This window comes from Cyprinus carpio, chromosome B23 (genome assembly GCF_018340385.1).
Source record: "Cyprinus carpio isolate SPL01 chromosome B23, ASM1834038v1, whole genome shotgun sequence".
NCBI lineage: Eukaryota > Metazoa > Chordata > Actinopteri > Cypriniformes > Cyprinidae > Cyprinus > Cyprinus carpio.
The window spans coordinates 23947243-23974859 of NC_056619.1; the positions used below are offsets into that span (position 1 = coordinate 23947243).

Genomic DNA, 27617 nt, shown 5'->3' on the forward strand with positions numbered 1-27617 from the left:
ATAGTACGTTATATACTATAGATACTAAAATCAGTTATATATATAAAATTAGTATATTACAAAATAAGAGTACATCAAATATTTTAAAACTGGTAAATAAGGTATTTTTGGATTTTGTTGTCTTTAAGGATGAAAAACATTCTCACAGAACCATAAACTGTGATTCTGACTTTTAAGTTTGGTAAGGTGAAAATAAGGCAAATGAAAGCTGAAGTTGGTCTCTATTCAAGACAGAACTTTAGCATTAACATACAGACAACATAGTTCTTCATACTTGTAAAACTTTGGGATCATAAGATGAACAGTTCATTTAAAATGCACCTTTTCATTGCTTAATGAAAAATGTAAACCTTTAGCAGAGAAAATAAGACATTACACTTTTAGAATATCACACACTGCTGTGGCATAACACTACAAATGCTAATGAAGCTAAAAAGCTACTTAAATGTGAATACAACTTCATCATAGCTATCTGTGCGAATAAAGCAGCAAAGTGCGTTTTCATCTGTACACTATTCAAGCGGCACTAAAGCGAGACTTCACACAGTCTACCGTGAGAACTTTCTGGGTCTAAATGCAGGGAGCATGAGCTGATGAGCAACAGTCCTCTCCTCCAGCACGGGCGCCAGGTCCTCTGCTGAACCCCACTTCTTCATGGAGTGAAATAATGAGGTGATCTTCCTGTTCCTGCGCTCGCCGGCCTGGGTTAGGCTGTGGCACTCGCTGACTTCAGCTTGGAAAACAAACATCAAAGCAGTGTTAAGAAGAAGACCACACTGGGCATGAAATAACATGCTGGAAGGACAAATAGGGTGAAGACAAACAGTCCAAAACTGATCCATGAGGCACCCCATAGATTCACAGAAACTACATGCCTGCGCTAATGTGGAAAACATCCTCAGTGCTGCTCTTTCCACATGTGCCACACATCAAACACCCACATGCCGCATTGCATATTTGCACAAAAAAAGGAGAACTGAGATTGACTCACATAGTTCATGGTCTTCTAATTGTGTCTCCCGTAAATTGAGGTAATGATATGCTAAGCGGCCGCTGTAGTCCCGCAGATTTTCCTTCGCTCCTGTGAACATGTTCGTATTTCAGCAATATTAAATGAAACAACTCAAGTGTTGCTGCTTTTATATTTATTTCTTATTTCATTTCAGAATATGTCAAGATATTTTATTTTTGCTCTGTTAATTTGAGTTGCATGCAAAATAAAATAAAATAAAATAAAATATATTTTAAGGTATGAATGCTTACCGTATGTCCTGACCAGCAGGTCAAATATATGTCGATGGCCATGCAGTGCTGCGATGTGTAACGGTGTGTATCCCTGTAAGAACAAAAGACTGAATATCTCAAAAAGTGTCAAGAGCATGTCCAAGTCATATTTCATCCCATTACTGAAAGAATCAAATAAAAAATATAAATATCAATTTATTTTTTAAATGAAATTAAGTTATATAAAAATATGTAATTTAATTAAATACCTAATATATTTTATATTTACAAATATTTTACATTTAGTAATATTTGTTTTTATGTATAAAATATATTTTCGAGTTTTTGGACTGTGACATTATTTTCATTGTCACTGCCGTTACACACACACAAACAGAAATTCATACATATTTTGTAATAAATTTAATTAAACAAAAATATTTAATTCAATTTAATACAAACTATATTTTACATTAACAACTATTCTACAAAAAGTTAAAAAAAAATCTCTGTGTGACATTATATTCATGACACTTAAGTCTATTTAATAATTTTCATTTCCATAATATATGTACGTAACACACACATATATAAAAATTAATATATTGTATTAAATTAAACAAAAAATATTTAATTCAATTAAATACAAAATATATTTTACATATATTACAAATATTACAAATATTTTACATATTTTGTTTTTGCACTGCGACATTTTCATTCATATATATATGCTTCTAAATATAATTTTATTTATTTTCTTTAGGTTTGGGGGTGAAAATGTTATTTGTGAGATTCACCCAAACAGAAAAGGTTTTCTGTTTTAAATATCTCTAGTGATCAATCTCACCACAAAACAGAAATGAAAAGGAAATGGACAGGGTGAAGGAAAATTCGACACTCACCCCCTAGTGCCCATGTCCCAATCATAAAAAACACAACACAACAGAATCAGAGAGTGACAGAAAGAAGAGAAGAGGGGGAGAGAAAGACGGGACACAAATGAACTGAGGTTACAGCAACAAAATCTAATGACAGAATCATAATTGCCTGGTAATTGAGTGAAATTGCTTTGCTCTGAGCCTGCTGTTGGAATACATGAAGACATTGTTTAAGGGAAGCTGTTAACATGACAGAGTTTGATTTATGAACAGACATTCTCAAACAGCGCCTGGCTTCATTTGCACAGCTGGGCACCCGCGTACCCTTTCACAGGAGTTATGTCAGAAGCGGACACTTTCTGGCAGCCTGGCACACACGTGAGAAACATTACACAGCAAGGGTGAATGTAAGGTGAGCCGTACTTACATGCTGTGAGAGAAAAGAAGACAAAAACATAATGATTAGTAAATGCATTTAAGTTAAGGCATGTGTGTATTTGTTTTTAACTAAAAATGTATTGATTTATGAAGCAGTGGCACGTACTGCTTTTATATTGATGTCAGCCCCTGCTTCTGCCAACATTGTGGTCATGTCTTCTTTACCATGTTTCGCAGCCCAGTGTAGCGCGGTCTGTAAGAGATATTGAAACATTACAATACTAAACATATACAAATGTAAATATGCATAATATACAAAAACATTTACATAAAATATTACATATCATTGAAATATCTTCCTGTACAATGTCTTTCTTTTATTCATTTTTAAAATGCTTTTCATTTTTACATTTGACCTAGAAATGGTCTTCAAATAGTATTTTTCATTATAATGTTATTTTATTGCAATATTTATTTTTAAATGTATTTTAATATTTAATTATTTTACTTTATTTACACATCTTCTGATATTCATTTTAAATGCTTTTATTTATTACATTTTACCTAGAAATTGTGCAGAATACTAAATATTCAATCCTCAAATAATATTTTTGATCATAATTTTATTCTAATATAAATTTTTTTACTTATCCATTCTTTCATTAATTCAGCCCTTAAATGTTTTAATTACACTTAACTTAGAAATTGTGCAGAATACTAAATATTTGTTCTTCAAATATTTTTCCATTATAATATAGTTTTATTTTAATATTTACTTTATTTTATTACATTTATTTATTTTACTTCACTCATTCATTCACTCTTAAATGTTTTTATTATTACTACATTTAACCAAGAAATTGTGCAGAAGTACTCGTTCAAATATAATTTCTTCATACATTCTGCATTTTTATTTTAATATTTTTTATGACTATCCATTCATTTTTTTTAATTTTTTTTTTCACATAATGAAATTGTTTGACAGAATTGGTTTAACATTTTTGGTCACTAAATGATTCTCACACTTGCATTCATGTTATTTCATAGTTTTAATTTCATTTTTTAAAAATAAATTCATTTAATTTCATAGAATTAATTAAATAAGTTAAATCATTGAACATTTTTCAAAATTCTAAAACTAACCTAAAAAAGATTCTTTTCTGTCTAAATCCCCCAAACAGCAGATTTTCAGTGTGGTCTGAGACTTTTGGGCAGCATGGTCGATCTGAATTCTCATATTACTTGTTTGAGCTAGTACACAATCGTCAAGCCATCTGATTCATCTTGTAATACATCATTTACACTCTGCATGTTCATTCTCTCCCACTAGGTAGATCCCCACCCCCCTAACGCCACATGGTGTAGCGGCCCGCGGCTCCCATAGGCTGCCAGCGGGCCCCAGCTGTGCACAGAGGGTGTGTAGGGGACGGTTTCCTGCCATCTAATGGTGGTCTAATTACAAAACAACAAACCAGTGTGCCCACTGCGGGGGGAGCACAGGCCTGTCATGGGGTGCAAGATTGATGATGTTGGTATGACCCTCTGATGGAGGACCCACCCAGGCATCAGGCTGTTGACAAGGCCTGTCAGGAGGAGAAGGGGCCGCGCACCGCACACATGCACACGGAGCTTCAAACACCCGGTGCTCTTAAACACCACGAATGGAGAAGATGGGAAAGCTATTGACCTCAGCCTGACTGACACACCTCCTTTATCAGGACGATGACGTGAGGTGGATTCTTCAAGACAACACTGGATCAAAATCAGCCACTTTGTGCTTGTACTGTGCTTACATTTTGTGAATGTTATTATGGAGAAAATCTGAATTCAAATAATTTCTGACCTACATTATTTAATGCTTAATTTTCTATTTCTGGAAAGTTTAACTGACACCGTTTAAAGGTATAATTCACCCAAAAATGAAAATTACCCCATGATTTACTCACTCTCAAGCCATCCTAAGTGTATAGGACTTTCTTCTTTCAGAAGAATACAATCAGAGGTACATTAAAAAAAATGTCCAGGCTCTTCCAAGCTTTATAATGGCAATGAATGGCTGTTTAGATCCCAATAAAGTGCATCCATCCCTCATAAAAACTGCTCCATAGGGCTGATAAAGGCCTTCTGAAGCGAACCAATGCATTTGTGAAAGAAAAAATGTGAGAATGGAGAGGCACAGAGGAGAGTGCAAAACAAAGCACCCGGTTATGAATAAAAAAAGTACAAAAGGAGGATTCGTAAAGAAAAATGTTGGATGATTTCAATATAAACCAAGAGGAGACTAGTTTTCCTTTGCTGTAAACAAAATTTGGATCTTGTGAGACTAGTATGGGTGTAACGGTACAGGTTTTTGTACCAAATGGTTCACGGGGTAAATTCCAAATGGAAGTGATCATTCCTATGCCCTACTCCCTTCAAAGGGCAGAACCCTTGGAGTGGAGACTTTGGACTGAGCAGGGCATGTTCGTGCCATTATGTAGTCATTTGGAATGCACTTGGCAAAGAGAGCGATGTAATTTCCTCATTATCTTCAGCATGTTCCCGTGACAACGCAGCACGGTGTCGCCACTCCAAGGGCTCTGCCCTTCGAAGGGAGTAGGGCATAGGGATGATCACTTCCCTTTGGAATTTACCCCGTGAACCATTCTGTACGAAAACACATACCGTTACACCCCTAGAGACTAGCATATTCTTACTGGTTTTTCTCACTGGATATTTTTCCTATACAAACGCTTCATAAGACCTTTAATAACCCCCCAGAGCTGCGTGGAGCACTTTTTATTATGGATGGAGGCACTTTATTGGACTTCCTAACTGAAACACCCATTCACTGCCATTATAAAGCTTGAAAGAGCCTGGAAATTTTTTAATATAACTCTGATTGTATTCGTCTGAAAGAAGAAAGTCTTTTACACCCAGGATAGCTTGAGGGCGAGTAAATCAAAAGGTAATTTTCATTTTTGGGTGCCCTATCCCTTTAAGTTAATTTTTCTGTTTCCCGAAAGTTAAACCAAACCTCTCAAAACTCTTAACAAAAATGAAAGAGTAAAAAAAAAATGAATGAATGAATGCAATGGAATTTTTTTGTTTTGTAAAGAAATGTATATGTAGCAAGGAATAAAATACATTTCTGATCTACATTTTTTAACTTTACATTTCTGTTTCACTCATTTTAATGCATTGTGAAAAATACCAAATAAATGTGTCAAAATAAAGTAAAAATTAAAAAACTTCTCCATGCTATATCAGCTGATAATATTTAGATTTTTACATCAATTTGTCAAATACTAAGTAGGACTGCCTAGAGATATTTCTACACAAAACTACACTAAAACATAAAATAACTTCTGAAAGTAAACAAAATGACGTCATGTGACAATAATATGTCATACTGAAATGCTTTTAGTGGCTATGGTTCCTAATAACATACTACTCCAAATACTGTATCCCACAGTGCAATGGGCTTGAAGTGAGTTTGGTATTGCTAAGATTTTGTTAATGATTTTAAAAGAAGTGATTTATGCTTAAAGGCTGCATTTGTTCGATCATAAATAAATAAAAAAAACAGTAATATTTAGAAATATTACAATTTAAAATAACGGTTTTCTATTTGAATATATTTTGAAATGCAATTCCTGTGATCAAAGGTGAATTTTCAGCACCATTACTCCAGTCTTCAGTGTCACATGATCCTTCAGAAATCAGTATAATATGCTGGTTTGCTGCTCAAGAAACAGTTCTGATTATTATCAATGTTTAAAACAGTTGCGCTGTTTCATATTTTTGTAAAAAAAAAATGAATGTCAGACCCTGAGGCAGCTACAAATTTTAGTAACTCCTGATTCTGCCAAAAGACATTTTTACACAAAATGTCATTAAAAAAATTCAATAGTTTTTAATAACTATAGACCCAACTCACTGACTAAAGTCACATGACAACAATGCACTACAGTCTGAAATCTATGTACGCATACTATTTTTCATCTGTACACAATACGCATCATGTCTCCACTATTGAGTATTCTTAGAAATGTGTCCTGTACTACGGGAGGGTCCTGTCTCCTGTAGGTGTTTCCAGTCCTGCCCACTGGACATATTGTGATAGATGAAGTCTGGTATCCCTATCAGCCGCTCTATTGTTTGGGTTGTCGCACCCTTGAGATGGATTGGCTGCCACACATGTTTGACTGACAGCGCGACAGGTCTCATGGAGGCTCGGCAAGATGGACGATGGCCAACAGGATGTGACGTCTCCTACCCTTGTTCCTCAGGTTCCTGTTTTGGCCTGGCGGGGAACCCTCAACTCTCACTAACCAAATAGCACCTTTGTGCGGGCACAATAGAGACATATTCACTGCGGCTTTTTAAGAAGAGCGATGGACAAATGATGTACTCACAAACTGGGCAGAGGAAGAAGGAAGTCCGGGATACATCGGGAGAGGATGACATGGTGGAGGAGAAGAGAAAGAGATGAGCACACAGATGGATTTACATTTACACCTGATGTATGGCAAAGTTTGTTTCAGAAATCATTCTAATATGCTGATTTGCTGTTTAAGGACAGTTTCTTATTATTAACAATGCTGCTTCAGATTTTTGTAAAAAAAAAAACATTTTTCCCACTCTGGAATAGCTGTGCAAGAACCTGAAGCTGATGATGGTTACTGATGTACAGCAAAGTTAGTTTTATTCTTCGCTTAGGGGTAAAAAGAAATTAAAAATTCCTGAGAATAATGGTATTAAACAGTATTTAGGCGTGGCCATATTATAGATATTTCAGCAGATTTTTACGGGCAAAAAAGGTCCATTGTCTATTGTCAATATTGTAGAATATGTTTCCTCATTTTAGTTAGAGTTTGCAGGTATTATGACGGTAAATGTTAGACTTTTTACGTCCAGGTAAAAAAAATTAAAGGAATAAATTTAACGGAACACAATACGTCAATATGTTTTTAAATGTAAATGTCTTTTATTAATGTTTTAAAGTTTGGAAAAAAAAAACTTCCAACAGATCTCCATTTTAATTCATTTCACTATATAAATAAATATTTATTTATTTATTAATAAATAATATTTATTTATTACCTTCTGATCACAGTGGGGGAAAAAACTAAAACAAAACTTCTTGTTTTCCAATGCAAAAGCCTTCAGATTCCTAAATCAAAATACATTTACTTGAGAACCAAAAAGACCTAAAATAAAAAGTATTTTATGAGAAACTGATCTTTATGAGTTCTCAGAATTTATGATTAAAATAAGATCTGTCTATGGGCTCAGAAAATTCAACTTAAAAGTGAAAACAGGTTTTCATTCCTCACTGAAAGATATTTGTTCTTTTTTTAAGCATAAACTCATATAATTTTGTTTACATTTTCAGATAACAAGATGTTTATGATGTTTAGATGTGTGTATTGGAAAACAAAACAAAAATACTGTGCAAAATATAATTTATTTTTTGCAGGGTATGCAACATGTCATGACTATGAATATAATATTTTCCACTCTGATTTAAGACCTTTTTAGGCCTTAATTTGTGGAAGGGTGAATTAGTAAATAATGGCCATGTTGTCTAGTTTTAATGAATTCAAATCAAGGTAATGAATTAGAACAACATGGCCACAATTTACTAAAACAAGGGAATAAATTCTTAACATCCATGTTATGTGTGGGACTCTCATGAAATAAACTCCAAACAAATGCTGCTTTGGTCCAACTTTGTTCAAAATGACGTCACACCCTGTTAATCTTTGATTTCTCTTGAAGGACATCAGGGTCTTTATCTGGTTTGTGGCCAGAAAGCGAGCGGTCCTGCTGGAGCGCACGGCTCAAAGCAAGGAGTGTTTACGCTGCATTTGAGATTGTGGCTGTTTATTTACGGGCTTCACTGTGAGAGCTCCAATTGGAATTTTCCCCCAAAGGAGCTTCCAACGTGTGAAAGGAAAACAGAGATCGTGTCGGGTTACGGGCTCAGGGCAACTTTAGCAACTGAGAGGCTAAAGGCAAAGCTTAACTACTTAAACTTAAGACTTAAACAATAGAAGTGGCAGAAAAGATCCAGGACAGCAAAAAATGAGCATCCTTTAAAAAAATCCAACTTTTGTTTTGTCAGAAAAACTCTACTTTAAAGGTTGGAAAAGCTGGCATTACATATAATATTAAAGGCCATTTTTTTTTGTTCATTTAGTTTGAGAACTTACAATGTCAAGTTTAGTGGTAAGGGTCCAACTAAGAAAATATTGGGCATGCTCAGTTTGATTTGTATTTTTAGTCAAAGCACAGGGAGATATAACAACAAATATTTGTTATTCAGAAATATCCGATGTTTCAGCTCTATGTAGTGTTTTTGATAGTATTTTGTCATTAAATGTATGTTTCAAGTCACCATTACAGTGATTCTTTTCAGTAAGATTTTTTTTCCATTTCAGCACATATACTCAACTTTCTTTGGTGTATAGAAGTAATTATTATTCTATATTTTCATATTTATCTGTATTTTTAGAATGCTCAACAAATTGATACACAAGTTAGTTTAAGACAATTCTACACCACTAATACTTACATTAATTTATAATGATCTAAAATTGAAAACATTCATTTTGAGTTCATAGAACATATACTGCGTTTGATGAAACTTTAAATTTGGTAAACTGATACAATGATTTTTCCATAAGTTGAGTAAACTGAAAAACTCCTGATGATGGTTGCCTGAAGATTTCTAAACGTCTGAATTTTTTTTACAGGTAAAACGCCTCTTAAACCATCATCTCACAAGCACAGTCGCACTGTGCCAAACACAGGAGAGGTGGCTTGCTTGGCACGCCGTCCCGGTTCAGGAAGGGGGGCATCAAAGCCACATGGTGGTCAGATTTACCACCTTCCTGGGGACACGGCGGCGATTGTTCTCCAATTAATCCCAGCCTGCTCTATTACTTTCAGATTATCTTTAAGTGGTTGAAGTCTTTGAGGTGAGCCCTAATCTCTCCCGCACTTCAATGGCCGATGTTGTATCTTGTCTGCGTGGGGAAGGCGAAGGGCTTAGAGGTTCTTAGAAGGTGGTCCGACACGGGACAGTGTGAGAACTCCGGCCCAGGCAGGGACCACAAACACCGGCTCAAAGCTCTTAAGCGCACAGGGGGGACAAATAAAAGGATTTGAGCTTGTTTTTGGGGGGTGAAGGAGCTAAAAAGCTATCTTTCATAATCCTTCTGAAAATAAGGCTTTGAAATGCATGATCGGGGTTGAGCTTTTGTTGCACCTGGGTACGAGGGAGGAAACTGTGGAAAGTCAGTAACCTTGCGAGGAGCCACAGGGAATCTGCGATCCAGAACTCTAGTTAACGTCATGTACGTCGCTGATGAGCTTCTCACCACGCTGACAAACATTTACATGTGCTGGAATGCACTCAGTGATCAGTACCAATCACCTGAGACATAACAATGCTTAAAAAAAGAGTTTTTTTGTGAGAAACTAACTAAAAAAAAGTAACTAGCTTTTCTAGTAACTAGCTTTTCCAACATGTGATTAAAAAACTACATTGCTGTTGAGTGAGAATGCAGCTTTACAGCCAAGCAAACTAAATAAAATGCAATCTTGACTTGGAAAACTAGTTTTTAAACAGTTTCCCCAAAAATGAAAAAAGACAAAAATTTGAACTCACCCCCTTTTGGAAGTCAAATCCAAGAGATATAAGAGAGAGAGAGAGAGATAGAGAGAGAAATCCATTAATGAACAAAATTACAATGACAAAATTATAGCAAGTGGTAATTGTCATTCAAGACTTTTAGAGGTTTTGTGTATACTGTATCACCAGTCAAGTTTGGAAACATATGCTCCTTTAATATTCACATTTTTTACATTTGACATTTCAGAAGATCAGTGAAGTCAATAAAACTATCAAATATCACAAAGTGGAAGGTTATTATTTAGTGATTTAGTAATAATGTCACTCAATCAATGTTGTGAGCTTCATCCTAATTTTTAAACAGAATTCAAGGAACACATATTTTTTTATATATTTTATATATTTTTTATAATGATTGATTGAATTTTGAATATTTTTTTAAACTAATTTATTAATATATTTGCAATTAGTTTATTAACATAATTTATCTTAGTTAGTTTAATTTTAAATATTTTGTTTAAATTATTTAAAATTTGGAAAATTTCACAAATTCATTTCCATCTTATATTGAGGTTTTTAATATTCTGAAAAATATTAATTCAGACATACATGTCTAAACTTATACTGTTACTTTTACTGTACGTGCAGTGTTGTATGATTGCAGACTTACTGAGGTGAAGTCCTATTTTGTTCCGAGCATATGAAAAGACCAAGAAACATTCATTATTAAAACTGAGCTTATGATATGAGACGCATGCATTCAAATTACATTCATGTATTCAGGCGGAGAGGGACACATTATGCAACACAAGACACTTAATCTGAGTATATACTGATGATATCGACCTTTTTATTGGCCAGGGAGGAGTCTTGCTTCAGGAGCTGAGTGAGGTGAGACAGTTTGCCACTTGCTGCAGAAAAGATCCACTCTTTCTCAAGAGGATCAAGCTATGGACAAAACAAACAAGAAAAGTACTTTACAATAGTGATAGTACACTGAAATCAACATTTAAAATTCAGTATCTCACTCACAGTCCCATGACTACTTACAATTTTTTTATTTTTTTTTTATTTCATCAAATAGTAAGTAAATAATCATTAACCAGATGTTTTTACACTCTGACAAACTTACAGTACTTCTTAAAGGGAGACACCTGGAGTAACCTGAGCTAAATTTAAGGGCACACAATCTTTAACAAACTGTTTTTACTGTCAAATTATGATACATTAATATGCCATCTCCTTCAAAATGTCTCAAAATGAATCTTTCTGTGGTTTAATTCAGTGTTACTGTATATAAACCACAGTTTTATTGTAGCAACAGTAACAAAAGGAATTTTTCTGTAAATTTACCATGATAAAGGTTTCTTTTAAAGCATGTTATGATCAGTTATGTGTTATGTACACTCACAGCCACAGCGGTGGATCCCAAACTGCCTCCACACTCCTCATCCTGCTCGGATTCACTCTGGAAAAGAAACAGGATATGATATGACTCACAAAACCACCTGTCAGTATCATCTGGAGCTTGGACGAGTCAGTGTGAAACCGAACAGTTAGTAATACAAATAACGAGACACGCTAAAAAGGGCGATTGGGTTTGGCAGGTTCCTCTTCCTGTTCTGTAGTTGCGTTATGACCGCAGGGGAACCCAGAGCTGTGAAGAATGAACGAACTCAAGCAAATAAACAATGCAAACAGTCCACAAAGTCATCAGTACACAAACAGACATAAACAGATCCCAGCAAAGATGCAGTCAACACAGCAAATACAGGAAACATCCACTTTGTTTATCAGTACACAGACTCGCACTGAATACCAGAAACAAAACTTCCAGGGACGTTTCCTTCAAAAACACAACAAATCTGCATGTGGAAATGGGAAAACAGTAAAAACAAAGGATAATTCCTCCAATTTGCCCTCTTGACAAGTCACACAAGCATAAAAAATCCACTTAAAACTTGCCAGAGGTTAATGATTGGCTCAAATGAGCACCAAATTGCTCTAACTATGCCTTTTGTTTTTTTTATCATACGCCGTTTTACCAGAAGCCACTAGTTTTGTGAGCCAAAGCGATGGTCAATTTCTCTTTATGTACTGAAGTGTCAGTCAAGCTGATTAATGTGAGGGAAAATGGAGCGGTTGGGTCATTTCTGCAGCGCACGTGAGGGCTAATTGTTTTCAGGACAGCTGTAGAGTGTCCGAGACAGTGGGAAAACACTTGCACTCTTTCATATAGGCTACACTAACAAGGTCTCTTTTCCTAAAACTGCCTGCAATATTTGTTTACCTGTGCTTAAATAGGAACCAAGCCAGACATACTTCCTTTTAAGAGAAGAATGAAAAGAGCGGGTGAGTGACTGAATAATTGCATGTAAAATGAATATTTTTCCATGTGGAAATCAACCAGACTGGTGACAAATAATCACAGTAGTGAAACCGGCATGCAGTAATGAATACGTCAATGAAAGAGTATCAGTGCATTGTAAAATATTAAAAAGATCACATTTTATGCAGATGATTTCAGCTTCAATTCATCATATGAATAATTCCTATGAAAGACTATTCAGTTTCGTCTCGCTTCTTGGAAAGACATTCCAGAAGAGAATACAATTCAAAATCTAATCCACTCAAACAAAACAAAATTAAAGCAGCTCAAATAAAAAACAAAAATTCAAAACAAAACAAAAAAACTTTAAAATCTAAAACTCAAATTACAAAATATAAGACTCAATATTTACTTATAAATAAATAAAAATACAAAAAAATAATAATAATTAAATCTTGTTTTAACATTATGCTATTGGCCTTTAGCTAGCTGCATCTCAGGTTAATCTGCATACAAATGTTCGAGGGCACAGATGATCATTTTCTCTATAATGAGGTGGAGCATGTTGCTGTTTTGCACAAGAATAGAGAGCTTCTTTCAAATGTAAATGAATGTGTCTTTCCTGCTGTCACCCCTGGCTGAAATAAGGCCTTTCAAAAATCCAGCTATTTAACTGGCGCCACCTTTTGGTTAGTCCTAGTATTGCAGATATCATTTGAGAAGAATGTTTAAAGGGATAGTTCACCCAAAAATGGAAATTCTGTCATTAATTACTCACCCTCATGTCGTTTCAAACTGACATTTTGAAACGACATCATTGCAGGGTCAGACAGCTCTCAGATTTCATCAAAGATATCTAAATTTGTGTAATTAATGACAGAATTTAATTTTTTTTGGGTGAACTAACCCTTTAAGGGCTCCTGGATTATTGCTTTATTGTCAGCTTTTGGGTGACTGATAAGTAAGGATGTACAAATAAGAGCAACAACAAATAATAAAAAAAAATCTTGAGGAAAAAAAATTCTGATGCATGTGCTATTTTTTTAGAACTTGGTTGCATATGCTAATCAACATATTTTCAAGAAATACCATTTTTTTTAAATAATACCAGGAAGTATTCTCAGTGTTTAGCTAAACTTAAATCTGAATACTTAAAAAGGCTTGACACAGTCATGAGGGTCAACAGTGGGCCTCCTTGTGATGTCATTTCCTGTTTATGTGACGTGAAAACACAATGGCTTCTTGAATGTTGACAAAACTTACTTTAATTTTGCATTACATTTTTTTTTTTACTTTTCACTTTTTTTATTTAAAAAACAGCTTTACCCGTTTTTTCTTAAATACATAATATAATATTTTTTAGAGTGCAGGCCTTTTTGTGTACTTTTTGCTTATAAATTAAAAGGTCTTGGCTTCTAATTAGCTGGATTTTTTTTTTTTTTTACAATTTATAATTATACTTTTAAATATTAAATAATATTATATTTTATAAATATTATGATTGAGTTTATGTTATAATATTATATATTGTGTCTTTATTATTATTTTTCTTTCTGGATAGTAAAGCCTCCTAGACATATTTACTTTAATCCCAGGATAAAACATCAATATAATAATACATTTAATAATGTTAAATCACGAAAGGTATATTAAAGCCATTGTCTATACGAAATGCATTTTGTTTTTTTAAACTGTGTAAATAATATTTACAGATATGCCATTGACCCTTCTATGTTCTAGTGCTTTTATGACAACTAAGAGAAGTTTGTTAGTTCCCTTTCAGACAGAGCAACAGACACATCTTAAATAGAGTGTGATCAGTTTTAAAAAACAGATCATGTTTCTTTAAGCTACTTGAGTCTAACCTTTGACCCTGAATCCTTGTCGAGTTCATCTTCTCGGTCTGAGGCTGAAAGCTCCTCTGGTTTCTCCTCTGCTGCTAGCGGTGAGAGGGTGCTGTCTGCCTGCTAATCACAAGAAAAGCAGAAGTTAGACTTCACTAAGATCACTTACTAAGGATCACTTCACTGTGCTCAAATGTGCTGATGCTGACAAAATACCTGGTCAACAGGCCAAACACATTCTCAGAAGACAATCACTCCTCCTCATACTGAGATCAGGAAAGCTAAACTATAGAAAAATGGTGTTTTCATTGCACAGAAATAAATGCAGCTACTTTCATGCTTTCATATAGTAGGCTATGTCTGTTTAACAGTTTTCTAGACACAATATCAAAGTGACTGAAATAAGCGCAGACAGGAAATTCACACTATTGTGTGTTGAACTGTATGCGCTGATGCGCTCCATGTGTGACTGAAAACTGCGACTCATTAACCAGTGTTTTTAGCAGAATCTACTATCAATGTTTATATTAATATAAACTTGAATTATACATTCAATACAAATTTGATTTAAATTTGTCTGTTTTTGTTTCATTTTATTTTTTATTTTTTGTAGTAGTAGTTAGTAGTTTTAGTGCTTCAACTTTTTTTGGAGGGTTGTCCAGACAACATTTCAAATTTCAATTAGAAATTTTCTTTGAACACATACACGCACACACACACACACACACACACAAAATACATTATCTGTATAAATGTTATTAATTAAATATATATTAACATTTTTAATCACTTTACTTTTCATAGAAATTCTCATAATATGCACTCATAATGAATATGCTTATAATGTTCACCTTTATAGAGTATTATACCGCTTTTTCACATTAAATTAGTTTTCATTTGCATTTTAAATTAAACTTGTTTTTAGGTTTTCATTTTTCATTTTTTTAATCATTAGTTAGATACTTTTAGTACTTCAACTTGAAGTTCCAGAGAGGCAATATTTCTATCAAATATTTATATTTTATTTCCTTTTTTATTTTATTTTTAGTTAACTATAATAACACCTATCATCAATAATGAGGAAATAATGATGTTTACCTTTTTAGAGAGACAAACCACCTTTTCAGATTAAAATCATAAGACCATCACAGATTTGCATTAATAGTTGTGTTTACCAGTAATAGTAATGTGAATGTTGTGCTGTGACAGTTGTGTGCTAACTTTAATCTACATTTTTTTGTCAAGGCCACCACAGAGAGATGCAAACCTCACAGGCTTAAATTATCCAAAGATGCTTCCAGGCATCATAGATAAGTGAAGATTATCTTTAAAAAAAATAAAAAAAATAGCAATTAATCATTTCAAAAATGAAATTTTACATGCCCACTATACTCTACCTTGCCGGAAGTCTCAATATGTGGTTCAAAATAACGCTTTTAACAGCTGAAGTCCTACAGCTCAAGATAAGGCAAGTGAAACACTATGTTATCTGCTTTTGACAAGCTTTCTCTTATCACCAGCTGCTCCTTTAATCCAGACCAGAAAAGCTTTAGCAAACAGTCTGAGGAAAAACACCTTCTGAATGATTCTGAATGATTTCCAAGAAAATGATTAATAGAGATCTGAATTTCACAAGAGTGTTACACTACTTTAGCTGATGTGAACATGTCATGCTAGCTAGTCTAACTGAGACTATAACAAATACTTGGACAAATACTTGGCCTTACATTCAAGCAGAGCTTTAAATATTAATGTTTAATGGAATAACGTCACATTGCAGAACAATGATGAAATACTGTGGTTAAATCACTCATCCAGATTCCCCTTTAGTTCTTGTTTCTTCTTCTTCTTTATGTTTTTTTTAGTAAAATCATAAGATGGCATGATGTGTCATGTATGATAACACGGCTGTGACAAAAGTGGTCACTGTCTGAGCTATAATAGAGGTTTTACTTGATGTTTACTCCTCTTAAAGAAACAGTTCACCCAAAAATAAAAAAATGAACTTACAGTGAATGGGTGCCGTCAGAATGAGACAGTTGACAAAAACATCACAAGTAATCCACACCACTCCACTCCATCAATCAACGTCTAGTGAAGTAAAAAGCTGTGTTTATCCATCAATAAGGCATTTTAACTTTAAACTGTTGCTTCTTGCCAAATCCATAATAATGCTTAATGGAAAAGCCCTTTCTCTGTTGTTCTCTCACATCAAAATCCACCAACATATTTGTTTATAACATTTTTGGACTGTTTTCACTTGTAAACGGTGCTTGATCTATGCATATTTCTCTCCTGATTCAGACAAGATGACTGGATAGAGGACTTGTATTTACAGTTTGATGTTAAAAATGTCTTAACTATGTTTTTTTTTTTAATTACAAACATGCTTCATAAGACGTTAATTGATGGACTGAAGCTGTGTGGATTGCTTGTGGATTATTGTGATGTTCCAATCAACAGCAAATAATCTAAATCTGACGGCACCCATTCACTGCAGAGGATCCATTGGTGAGCAAGTGCTGTTATTCCAAATTTCTCCAAATGTGTTCCGATGAAGAAACAAACTCATCTACATCTCAGATGGCCTGAAGTGGTCAGCGAATTTTCATTTTTGGGTGAACTATTCCTTTAATACTGATCTACAGTGAGTAAAACAGAACTATTATGATCAATAATCACTCACAACATCTGTATGAATCGGTTCTGGTGCCTCTGTGACTGTAATCATGGGTCCTGAGCACCAGGCCACCAGTGCTGGTTGCTGAGGCGTTGGGTTACGGTTCTGCACTGGATTGGAGACCCGGAGAACATTTTGTGGGTTTGGCTGAACCGGCTGATTGATTCTCCTCCCTTTCCGGGGCCAGACTTTCGCTCTTGCATTTGCTGTCTATACTTCTTCTTGAGGACGAGATATTTCTCTCCCTGAAATGAAAAAGGAACCATTACCTTCATTCAGTTATTTGAAAAAATAAAGAAAAAATATGACTTTTTGTATAAATAATGACTACATATATATTTTTAGGTTAACACTTTAAAAATTATTTAAACATAATGTTTTTTTCCTTAAGAAATTAATACTTTTATTTAGCATAGATTCATTAAATTGATCAAAAGTGACATTAAAGATACATAAGAAATATCTTATCTAAATAAAAAGAAGACTGGAGTAATGTTGCTGAAAATAGAAAACCGTTATTTGAAATTCTAATATTATTTCTCAATATTTCACTGTACTTTTGATCAAATAAATGCTCTCTTTGGGAGTATATGAGACACCCTTCCAAAACCTTAATAGTCTTACTGACCCCAGACTTATGAATGGTAGTGTATGGCCGGAAACCAGTTCAGAACAGACTGAAAGTGATCTCATCCGAGGGAAAGTACACATGTGGGACAATGATCCAAGATCATAAGGGTGTGGTGTATAGCATTAATGTGAGAAAGTGAAGCTTATCCCAGTCACAGAGTAAATAATGAATCACTGTGAGAATAGAGTCCTCTGCGACTATTCTTCAGGGACAGGGAATAAAATGTCATCGTATTACACATGCAAAAATGCTCTAATGATTATATAATCAGACTGCGGGTGGAGCTGATTCATTTAAACAATAATGCAATACTGATTAGACAACACACTCACATTCTCAGATTTCACCACCGCAATTCGATCAATGATGAGTTTGAACTCTTCTCTGTATTTGGCTAGAGGAGCAAAAAGAGATTAAAGTGTCATTAGTATGTGCTTGCAAACATTTTTCCCCAGCATGTTTTCCAAATTTATCTTAGGAGAAAGGTCACTCGTATTATGTACGTAATATGACCTTGCATTCGTTCTTTCCTTTGTAAATCTAAACTCAGCATCAGAAGAAAACCCAAAGCATGCCAGAGGCTAGAAGTAAAACCTGTATGGCTTTCTTCTGTGAAACACAAAATTAGTTACATTTAGTAATGACTGTTTTTTCTTTTGTGTTCCACTGAAAAAAGAAAGTCACACGGGATTGGATGTTGATGAGGGCGAGTAAAGATGAAAGAATTAGCATAGCTTTTAATAGTTCACCCAAAAATGAAAATTTGCTGAAAATGTACTCATCCTCAGAACATCCAAGATGTAGTAGAGTTTGTTTTTGTTTGTTTTTTTCCATGGCAACAGATTTGAAGAAATTTATTGATGTAAAGATGTATGTATTACATCACTTGCTCACCAATGGATCCTCTTTAGTGAATGGGTGCCATCAGAATGAGAGTCCAAACAGCTGATAAAAACATCACAATAATCCACAAGAAATCCACATGACTACAGTTCATCAGTCAACGTCTAGTGAAGTGAAAAGCTGCATGTCTGTAAAAAATAAATCCACAGTTTTATCTTTAAACCGTCACTTCTGGGCTAAATGCTTGTCCATAATCAATGATGCTTCCTCCAGTGAAAAAGTCCATCTCTTGTTGTCCTCTCATTAAAATCCACCAAACTGTTTTGGACTGTTTTTGCTTGCAAATGGTGCTTGATATGCATATTTCTCTCCTTTTTCAGACAAGACAACTTCTTCATGGAGAAACCACTATTATAGATAGAGGACTAGCTGGAAGCAAAGGTTTGATGTTTTAAAAAAAAAAAACCTTAATGATGGATTTGTTTCTTACAAACACATATCTTTTCACTAGACGTTAAATGATTAACTTTAGTCATGTGGATTACTTGTGGATCATTGTGATGTTTTTATCAGCTGTTTGGACTCTTATTCTGACGGCACCCATTCACTGCAGAGGATCCTCTAGTAAGCAAGTGATGTAATACAATTTTTTTTTCAAATCTTTCATACATACATTTTCAGCATATGTTCATTTTTGGGTGAACTGCTTCTTTAAAAAACAACATTTCCTGATTTGTGATTGAAACCAAACCTTGAACTCATGTTTATTGATTGATTTGTTCTGTCTGCATGTTTTGGACTGAAAAGATTAGCTGTGTAATGTTTGGCACAAACACTGGACTCTGATTCCTGGCCTGTGGGAGTTTGTGATGTTATGCAACATCACTTTAGCACAGACTGACTGCAGCAGGGAGAAACCAGAAACTGGCTCGAATTACTATACAAGAATAGAAAATGATTAAATGACAGAGAGGGAGGAGAGCTGCACAAACAAATCCATCATTACTGCTGTGCTCATATTCCTTTTCAACAATCATTCCCAACGGGTCAGCATCACTCAGATGCCCCTGGCACTGCTTTGTAGTTTTATTTAGATCCCAAGAAGATATTTTCCTTCTTCAATTTCATTCCATCCCTCTAAGCAGAATATAGTTTCCCTTTATTTATTGTACAACAAGTAAGAACACCTATGGTGTACTGAGCTTTGACACAAGTTGTGTGTATATTTGTCCTCATGGAGTTCATTAAAAGATTCAATAAAGATTAATCAGACTTATTCAAATAAGTCATTAACGAGTCATTAAAAGAACCAACTCTTAAGAGTCATTTGTTCATGAACCGGACTACACAGGTGGTGATGCTAATATACTAATATATAATGTTATAGTTTTTTTCAATGCAAGTCATTATTTTTAATATTATTGATGATATTATAAACTTATAATTTTATTGGTGATGAACAATATGAACACAGTGACATAGCGAGCTTTGACATGGAACTTGCCATTCATTAAGTGAATCATATGCTGATTCAGTAGACGTTCATTCAGTAAAAGATTCATCAGACTGATCCAAACGGGTAACTGCCAGTTGAGTGAATAAATCATTAAAGGAATTGACTCATAAGAGTTATTTGTTCATGAATTGGACTACACATGTGGTGCTAATATATTGACATATAATAAACTAGTTTTTTAATGTCATATATGCACTTCTTAATAATTGATGAGCTTATGAGCTAAAGATGTTATTGCTGATCAACATTATGAATATAGTGATATAATGAGCTTTGAAATGGAACTTGCAGGTAAGAAAGTGAATCATTATTCAGTAGCCGCTCTGACAGAGTTCATTCAGTAAAAGATTTATAAGACTGATTCAAACAGGTAACTGGCAGTCGCCAGAACCGAGTCATTAAAAGAACTGACTCATAAGAGTCATTTGTTCGTGAATCGGACTACACAGGTGGTTATTGTTTGTTTTTACATGCATAGCAGACCATGAGGAGCGGGAGTTCAGGAAACGCTGCAGTAATGTGTCATGTCAGAAATATGTAAACACAAGATGTGAACCCCATGAACTGAATTTGAGGACATACACGTTTCATATTTCTGACATGGCATGAGCATACCATCACTCTTGCTGTTTGCCTGAACCCCTTACTTCCCCTCTGTGGTGATTCACAACCCACAGTTTGAAAACCGCTGTTCTAGTTGTAACTCTACATGGTCCTGTTTACTTTTTATATCACAAAAAGGCTTCTGTTTGCAGAAGCTGTTTCACTCAATCCGGGTGAAACATATATATATATATCTGTGTGTGTGTGTGTGTGTGTGTGTGTGTGTGTGTTTATGTATATGTATATATATATATATATATATATATATATGTAATAGTTATTTTGTTGCCACGGCAACAGACACATTCGATGCAAGAGTGTGAGCCACTTTGTTGAAGGTCATCATGTAAGCTTATTCTGAAGTATTCATCTTTCAAATGAACATTTCTTTCACTATTTTTGTAAAAAAAAAAAAAAAAAAAAATATATATATATATATATATATATATATATATAGATATATATATATATATATATATATATATATATATATATATATATAAATAAATGTTTAAAATATTTGGGAAATGTTGTTTGTTAATACATTTTACCCTACTCACAGTAGTATGTTATTATTAGATGTATTATTTATTTACATTTAAATTTTTTAATCAAATATTTTATTTTAAAAATATATTTTATTTAGTCTTATTATTATTATTTTTTAAATCAAATATTTTATTTTAAATATATATTTAGTCTAATCTTATTTATTTTTTTCCCATTTGTTTACACTGTTTTGCTCTATTAGTATTGATATATTTTATTATATTTTAATATAACAAGCAGGCATTTTTTAAAATAACTGATAACTTTATGAACAAATTGTTTTATTGCTGATGAACATGAATGAATACAATAAAATAATAATAAACATACAAAATTTATTTCCCAGAATCCCAATTGTTTTATGAAATATTTTACTCTTTTTGTGTCAACAAACATACTTAAAAGTTGACTGGGGATGCTGTTTAACTTTCAAATAAATCACATTTACACATTGTGATATATTAAGGGTTAAAAATGAGAGCCACTTAAACTGGACTGTGCCAAAAAGCCAAAATATATCAGGATCTTTAAATATATAATGTACCCTACACAACCTTTCCGTTTTCCTGCCAGGGGAAAAGACGGGGATGACATTGCGACACAGCATCAACATCAACAGGAAACCTTAAGGGAAGTCAACACTTAACAGTTGGAGCCTGCAGAATTCCTGTCATGAAGCTGAGAGGCACACAGTTTAGATTTCGGAGCAAATTTATTAGTCTATGCTTGCCAACTACATGAGGACTCTATGTTCCCACACAGAATATAGCAACTGCCCGAGATCCCATCAAAACCACCATCCTAAAAAGGACTGGAATCATTATAACTCCAGAATTAGAGCATGTCATGCAGGCTGCTGCGGTAATCAAGAATAATTATGATAATTGGATAGCTATGTCAGATGGCACCAGATGAAGTCAGATTTTGAAACCTCTGTACACAACTGTACCAGCACAGCTGGACGAGGCATTATAAGCCATTACGGATAATTGTTTCATAAATTTATGTTTGACACATGTATGTAAGATTAAATGCAACATCATCTAATGTAATTACAATTTAAATGGCTTATGAGAACATCATGTTTTTTTATTTGACCCACTTTGCTGCAGCCTTTGGTGACACGCTATGCCATTTTTACATTCATATTTAATGTACATAAACAAAACACTAGCGTTCAAACAATATTTGTTTTCAGTGGCAGATGCTGATATCTATAAAATGGGATTTGAAGTCATATTGAGAACAAAATAAAAAAAAAAAAATAATAAATTAACTCATTAATTGACAAAGATGTTGAAACTGGGTGCTAATCAGGTGCAAATAATCTAAAAATTATCAAATATTAGACAACTGATCAGCTCACACACGAACCTGTCGTGTGAAACAACAACTGATTAATTTAGGCCAACAGAAAAGCAAAAGCAGATAAGCATTTGTCAGCATTAACAATTCAGCATTTATCAAAATAAGACACTGAAAGTGATAACTTGCACAAGAATATTCCAATATCAATCAGAATGTGGTTAAATATTCAGATTAAAGCAAGGAAAAGAGTCTCTTCCTTGTGCCAGTTATGCATTTCTTTAATAGTTTAACTTTTCACAACTTTCTATATATAATAAGCATATCACTCAGATTTACCATTATTCATTATTCAGATTGATAGAAATTGGAATATCAGCTTATTCTGGTTATTATGGGAATCAGTTTAGTGTGTTACATAACTCAATCTGACCGTATTCTGATTAATATTGGAATATGAATCGAACTGTAAACAACACAGTCAGTGAATACTGTATTTAGAACTCAACTTTCATGGTTCGGGAATGTGGAGGCCCTTCCTGAGGGAGCAAAGGAAATGACAGAATTCCGTGTGTAATTCTATCTGTTGGTAGCTTTTTAATCGAAAGCAGATGTTTGCCACAGTTACTTTTCTGTTGCCATTCCTAATGCGAAGCGAGTTTTTAAATCTTATTTTAGAGTTAAAAATGACAGAATGTGCTCCCAAAAACACCTCATTAATGCTCCTAGCAACTCTATTCTAAAGCCGTTTTTAACCCTAGGTCAACACAAATGAAAAATTTCTTTTATTTAAGTAATTTACCGGAACTAGTCTCGAGACCCCACACGTTCTGTTTCATTCAGTTAAGGTAACATTTCTAAAAGCAAACGCGCCAGGTGTGTGTGTGTGTGTGTGTGTGAGCGCGCTTTGCGTTGCGTCGCGTCGCGCTTGCAGAGAAGACAAGACTGTAAAGCGAACGCGAATGTGAAAAATGTCATATTCTGATTTACTCACCACGTAGCTGCAAATCGCTATGGTTTATAAAATGCTTATATGTGTTGGACAGGTCTGAATTTTTGACTTTTCCTCCAGAGGAACAGATGTATTCCAGTAAGGACGCTTCACTGATCTCGCCCATCTCTGTCAGGGAACTGAAAACGAAATGAAATTTTACAACAGATGTGATGTAGTCGTGATGGGTTCTTCTCGAAGATGCTGAAGCATGACTTTGCTGCAAGTCAAGCTTATTACTGAAGAAAAAAAAAGTGTACACTGACTGGCCAAGTTCACTCCACCCTCATCCGCAAACCTTCTACAGTTAACCCTTTGTGCTCTGAAGACTAAAAAACGATTAATTAAAGGATAAATAACTTCATTTGCATCTTATAATGACAGAAGCATCTCTATGAACACTCTTCATACACTAAATAAACACTATATGATTTTAGATACAGACAAAAGTATTTAAGAACATAGGAACACATTTTATTAAAATATCAATGAAATATAAAGTAAATATATAAAATAAAAGTAATATAGCCTAAAAGCAAATAAAAAGAAAAAATATAAATATAAAACGTAAAACATTTTAAATTTGAAAGCTTTTTAAATTTAGCTGTTTTATTAAGAATTATATAGGCAATATAATATAATATAAAAAATATAATTTTTTATATAAAATTTTAATTTAAAATAATATAAACACATTAACACATTTTATTAAAATATCAATGAAATATAAAGGAAACATATAAAATAAAAGTAATATAGCCTAAAAGCAAATAAAAAGAAAAAATATAAATATAAAACATTTTAAATTTGAAAGCTTTTTAAATTTAGCTGTTTTCTTTAGAATATATAATAAAATTATTTATAATTTCATAAAATATATTTTTATTATATATATAGTGTGTGTATATGTGTGTGTAAAATATATATATATATATATATATATATATATATATATATATATAAACATTTAACCTTTTAAATGTGTTGCAGTTCTTTCAGCTGGCAGATTTCATTGTGACAACTTACCCCATATAGTTTAACATTATGAGCTATTATTGGGGCATGTTGTCACAGAGGGAAGGCCATTCTTTTGATGGAAATGTTCAATAGCTTTTTGTAACCAAGACATGAAGACTACTGATATATGCACAGCACTGTACAATGAACTATTGGTCTTATTGTTATTTTAACTTGTGTATTCCCAAGGTGAGCTTGTCTCCTAATGTTTAATGACTGGAAGTGACGGGACATTTCGGGAGGTCAGCATTCTCTACTGGACACTCATTCAGCTGGCTATCACATGCTTTACCATCACTAGTCACACTTATTTAGCGTCTGTATGTGTATAGATGAAATGACCTGAAATGAATTTGGGTTAATAATCAAACACAAATAGATTGGTGACTTATAATTTGCTCAAAGCACCACATGCAAGACACAATCAGACGCCTGTGCTCTTTCTTTATTTGCATTTAGAACACAAAATAATTGAATATTTCATGTTATCTTTTACTTCTGCTCCAGGGATTTGACATCTGATAATCTGAAGGTATGAACTACAGTACACCAGATTAATTGCAAAAATGGTGGTAAATGCAACCCGTTTACATCACAACTCTACCTCCCTTCTCACTAGCAGCGTCTGGCATTTCCAAATGGATTTCCATTTAATTAAGTAATATGCTTGTCATTTCATTTTCATGTGCATTAACCCCCTCAAAAATACAATACTGGAATGACAATAAGCTCCTTAAGGCTGATACAATAACTGTAATCTCTGTAAAGTTGTTTTTATAAACTGTGTCGTATGGTCACTTTCATTTTTCAAAACACCTAAGTAATGATTATGAGCTCGCAGACATATGTTATGTCTAATGGGACAGAATCAGAACAGAAAAACAGCTTAAATATTAAGCCAAACAAAAGTAGTTCGACAAAAAAAGGAAAGAAAAGGAAACCTCGGGCCTAGTTCATTATGGTATATAATTTAGTATTAATCATCTGTGTTGCTTTTTATTGTTTATATTTATTATATATTTATCTTTTTATTGTTTTTGGTGACAATTAATCACAAAAACTAAATAAAAAATAATTCAAATAATAGAAATACCCATATTATTTGTCTTGGTTACATATTTGGGGAAGTCGTGGCCTAGTGGTTAGAGAGTTTAACCCTTAACCCTAAGGTTGTGGGTTTGAGTCTTGGGCTGGAAATACCATGACTGATAAAATAACTGATACAAGGCACTGCTCCCCGGACGCCGCAGCATAAATGGCTGCCCACTGCTCCGTGTGTGTGTGTTCACTGCTGTGTGTGTGCACTTTGGATGGGTTAAATGGCAGAGCACGAATTCTGAGTATGGGTCACCATACTTGGCTGTATGTCATGTCACTTTCACTTTTTCACTTTCATTATTATTAATCATCATCATCTGAAAGTATAAAATATACAGTTTTAGCAATGTGGTCTGAGAAAGCCAGCTGATCATCAATCATAACTCCAAAGTTTCTGGCTGTCTTTAAAGGAGTTATGGTTGATGTGCCTAACTGGATGGTGAAATTGTGATTATAATATATATATATTATTAGCATACATATTATTATTATTATTATTATTATTATTATTATTATTATTATTATTATTATTATTATTACTACAGAGAATACATTTTTGTGGCTTGTTAGTTTTTTTTATTTATTGTAACAAATAATTATGATAATGAAAAAATAAAAATAATTCTAAGTAAAATAAAAATAAATAAAAATGGGAATATAAAAGTTATTCATAACAATAGTAAAAAAAATTAACAATAATATATATATTTTTAATTTGCTTCCTTTTAGCATATAAATTATGTGAACACTATTATTACTTTATTATTTTATATTATTTTATTTTATTTGTGGCAATTACAATTAATTAATACATTAAGAATAAGAGTAAGAATAGTTAGTAATTCATAATAATAAATAAACACCAGAGAATTCTGATTTTAAATTAAAATTATAAACCTTTTTATGAATTATTTGTGGTGCTTTTATTATTTATGTTTTAATATTTCTATTTTATATATTTTAATATATTATATTAATATTGTATTTTATTAGTGGTATTAATAATAATAATAATAATAATAATAATAATAACTTAATTAAAACCTGTTTCTTCATCTTTTGTGTGGAGAGATATCAAACCTCAAACCAGATTTTCCATGTCTCGTACACAATATTCCATGTTAACCTGATAAAAACCACTGTGCCTAATGATGCCAGATGTTGCTTGGCAGCTTTAGTGACAATACAAAGGTCAGTCAGCTGTTCTCATGCTGAGTCTCTCCATATGGCCTAGTAAACATACCTCAGCTCTCATTCCCATTCCTCTTTCTCATTCAAACACAACCTAAACCCTGTCACCTCGGCCTCTAAAGAGGATGATGTTGATTAAAGAGAACTCAGAGAACGGTGTTCACACTAACACACGTCATGGGCGCAGACACACCGGCAGGCTTCCAGAGGGATTGTTTCGACAGACAATGGCGTCTACCTGCTCTTAATCCCAGAGCTGCAGAGAGTGCTGGGATTGCTGCGTTTAATAAAGGAAAGTGCTCTCGTAATCTGGATTTGCCAAAGTGCCCTTTTATGTTAATCAGACAATTTTTACAGGATGCTTTATGACATCTGTCGCAAGGAGAAACAGGAGATCAGACGTACAGTACAGTGTCAGTTAAAATAATCAAATTAATAGGACAAAAATCTTTACATCAATTTGGTATTTATTGAGTTATATATATATATAGCTGAAATAAAAGGTTTTTTTTTGTTGTTTAACTTTTTTTTTAATTAAAATAATTTTTTTATTTATTTTATTTTTAATTCTTTAATTTTTTTTAATTCTTCTGTAACATTATTACGAAAATTTACTGTCACTTTTCAAAATGTATATATTTAGGTTAAAGTTTTAATTTTGTTGTGTTTTGTCATTTTAATTATTGATTTTATTTTTATTATTTTATCAGTTGAGTTTTAGTGTTTGTTATTGTAGTAAAAGTTAAACTAAACTAAAAAATTGCCTTGTCACCTAGTTGAAATTTATACATTTATAAAAGTTTTTTTTTTTTTTTTTACATTTTAGTTCATTTTAAATAATGTTTGTTTGAAGTAGTGGTTTTATGGTTTTCATTTTAGTTTCTGTTTTATCTCACTATAATAACCATGATATACC

At 33.3% G+C, this 27617-nt stretch overlaps 1 protein-coding gene across 1 annotated transcript; it reads right to left on the reverse strand.

The window, feature by feature from the left end:
- Positions 1-209: 209 nt before the first annotated feature.
- Positions 210-23647, reverse strand: LOC109080489 (ankyrin repeat domain-containing protein SOWAHC). Its single transcript, XM_042750399.1, is given in 15 exon segments — positions 210-733; positions 992-1081; positions 1264-1336; positions 2130-2132; positions 2533-2535; positions 2650-2736; positions 10141-10143; positions 10775-10786; positions 10951-11052; positions 11516-11572; positions 14299-14400; positions 16964-17118; positions 17121-17202; positions 17921-17982; positions 23399-23647. Coding segments are annotated over 15 exon segments (1140 nt in total). The 5' UTR covers positions 23523-23647; the 3' UTR covers positions 210-548.
- Positions 23648-27617: the final 3970 nt, after the last annotated feature.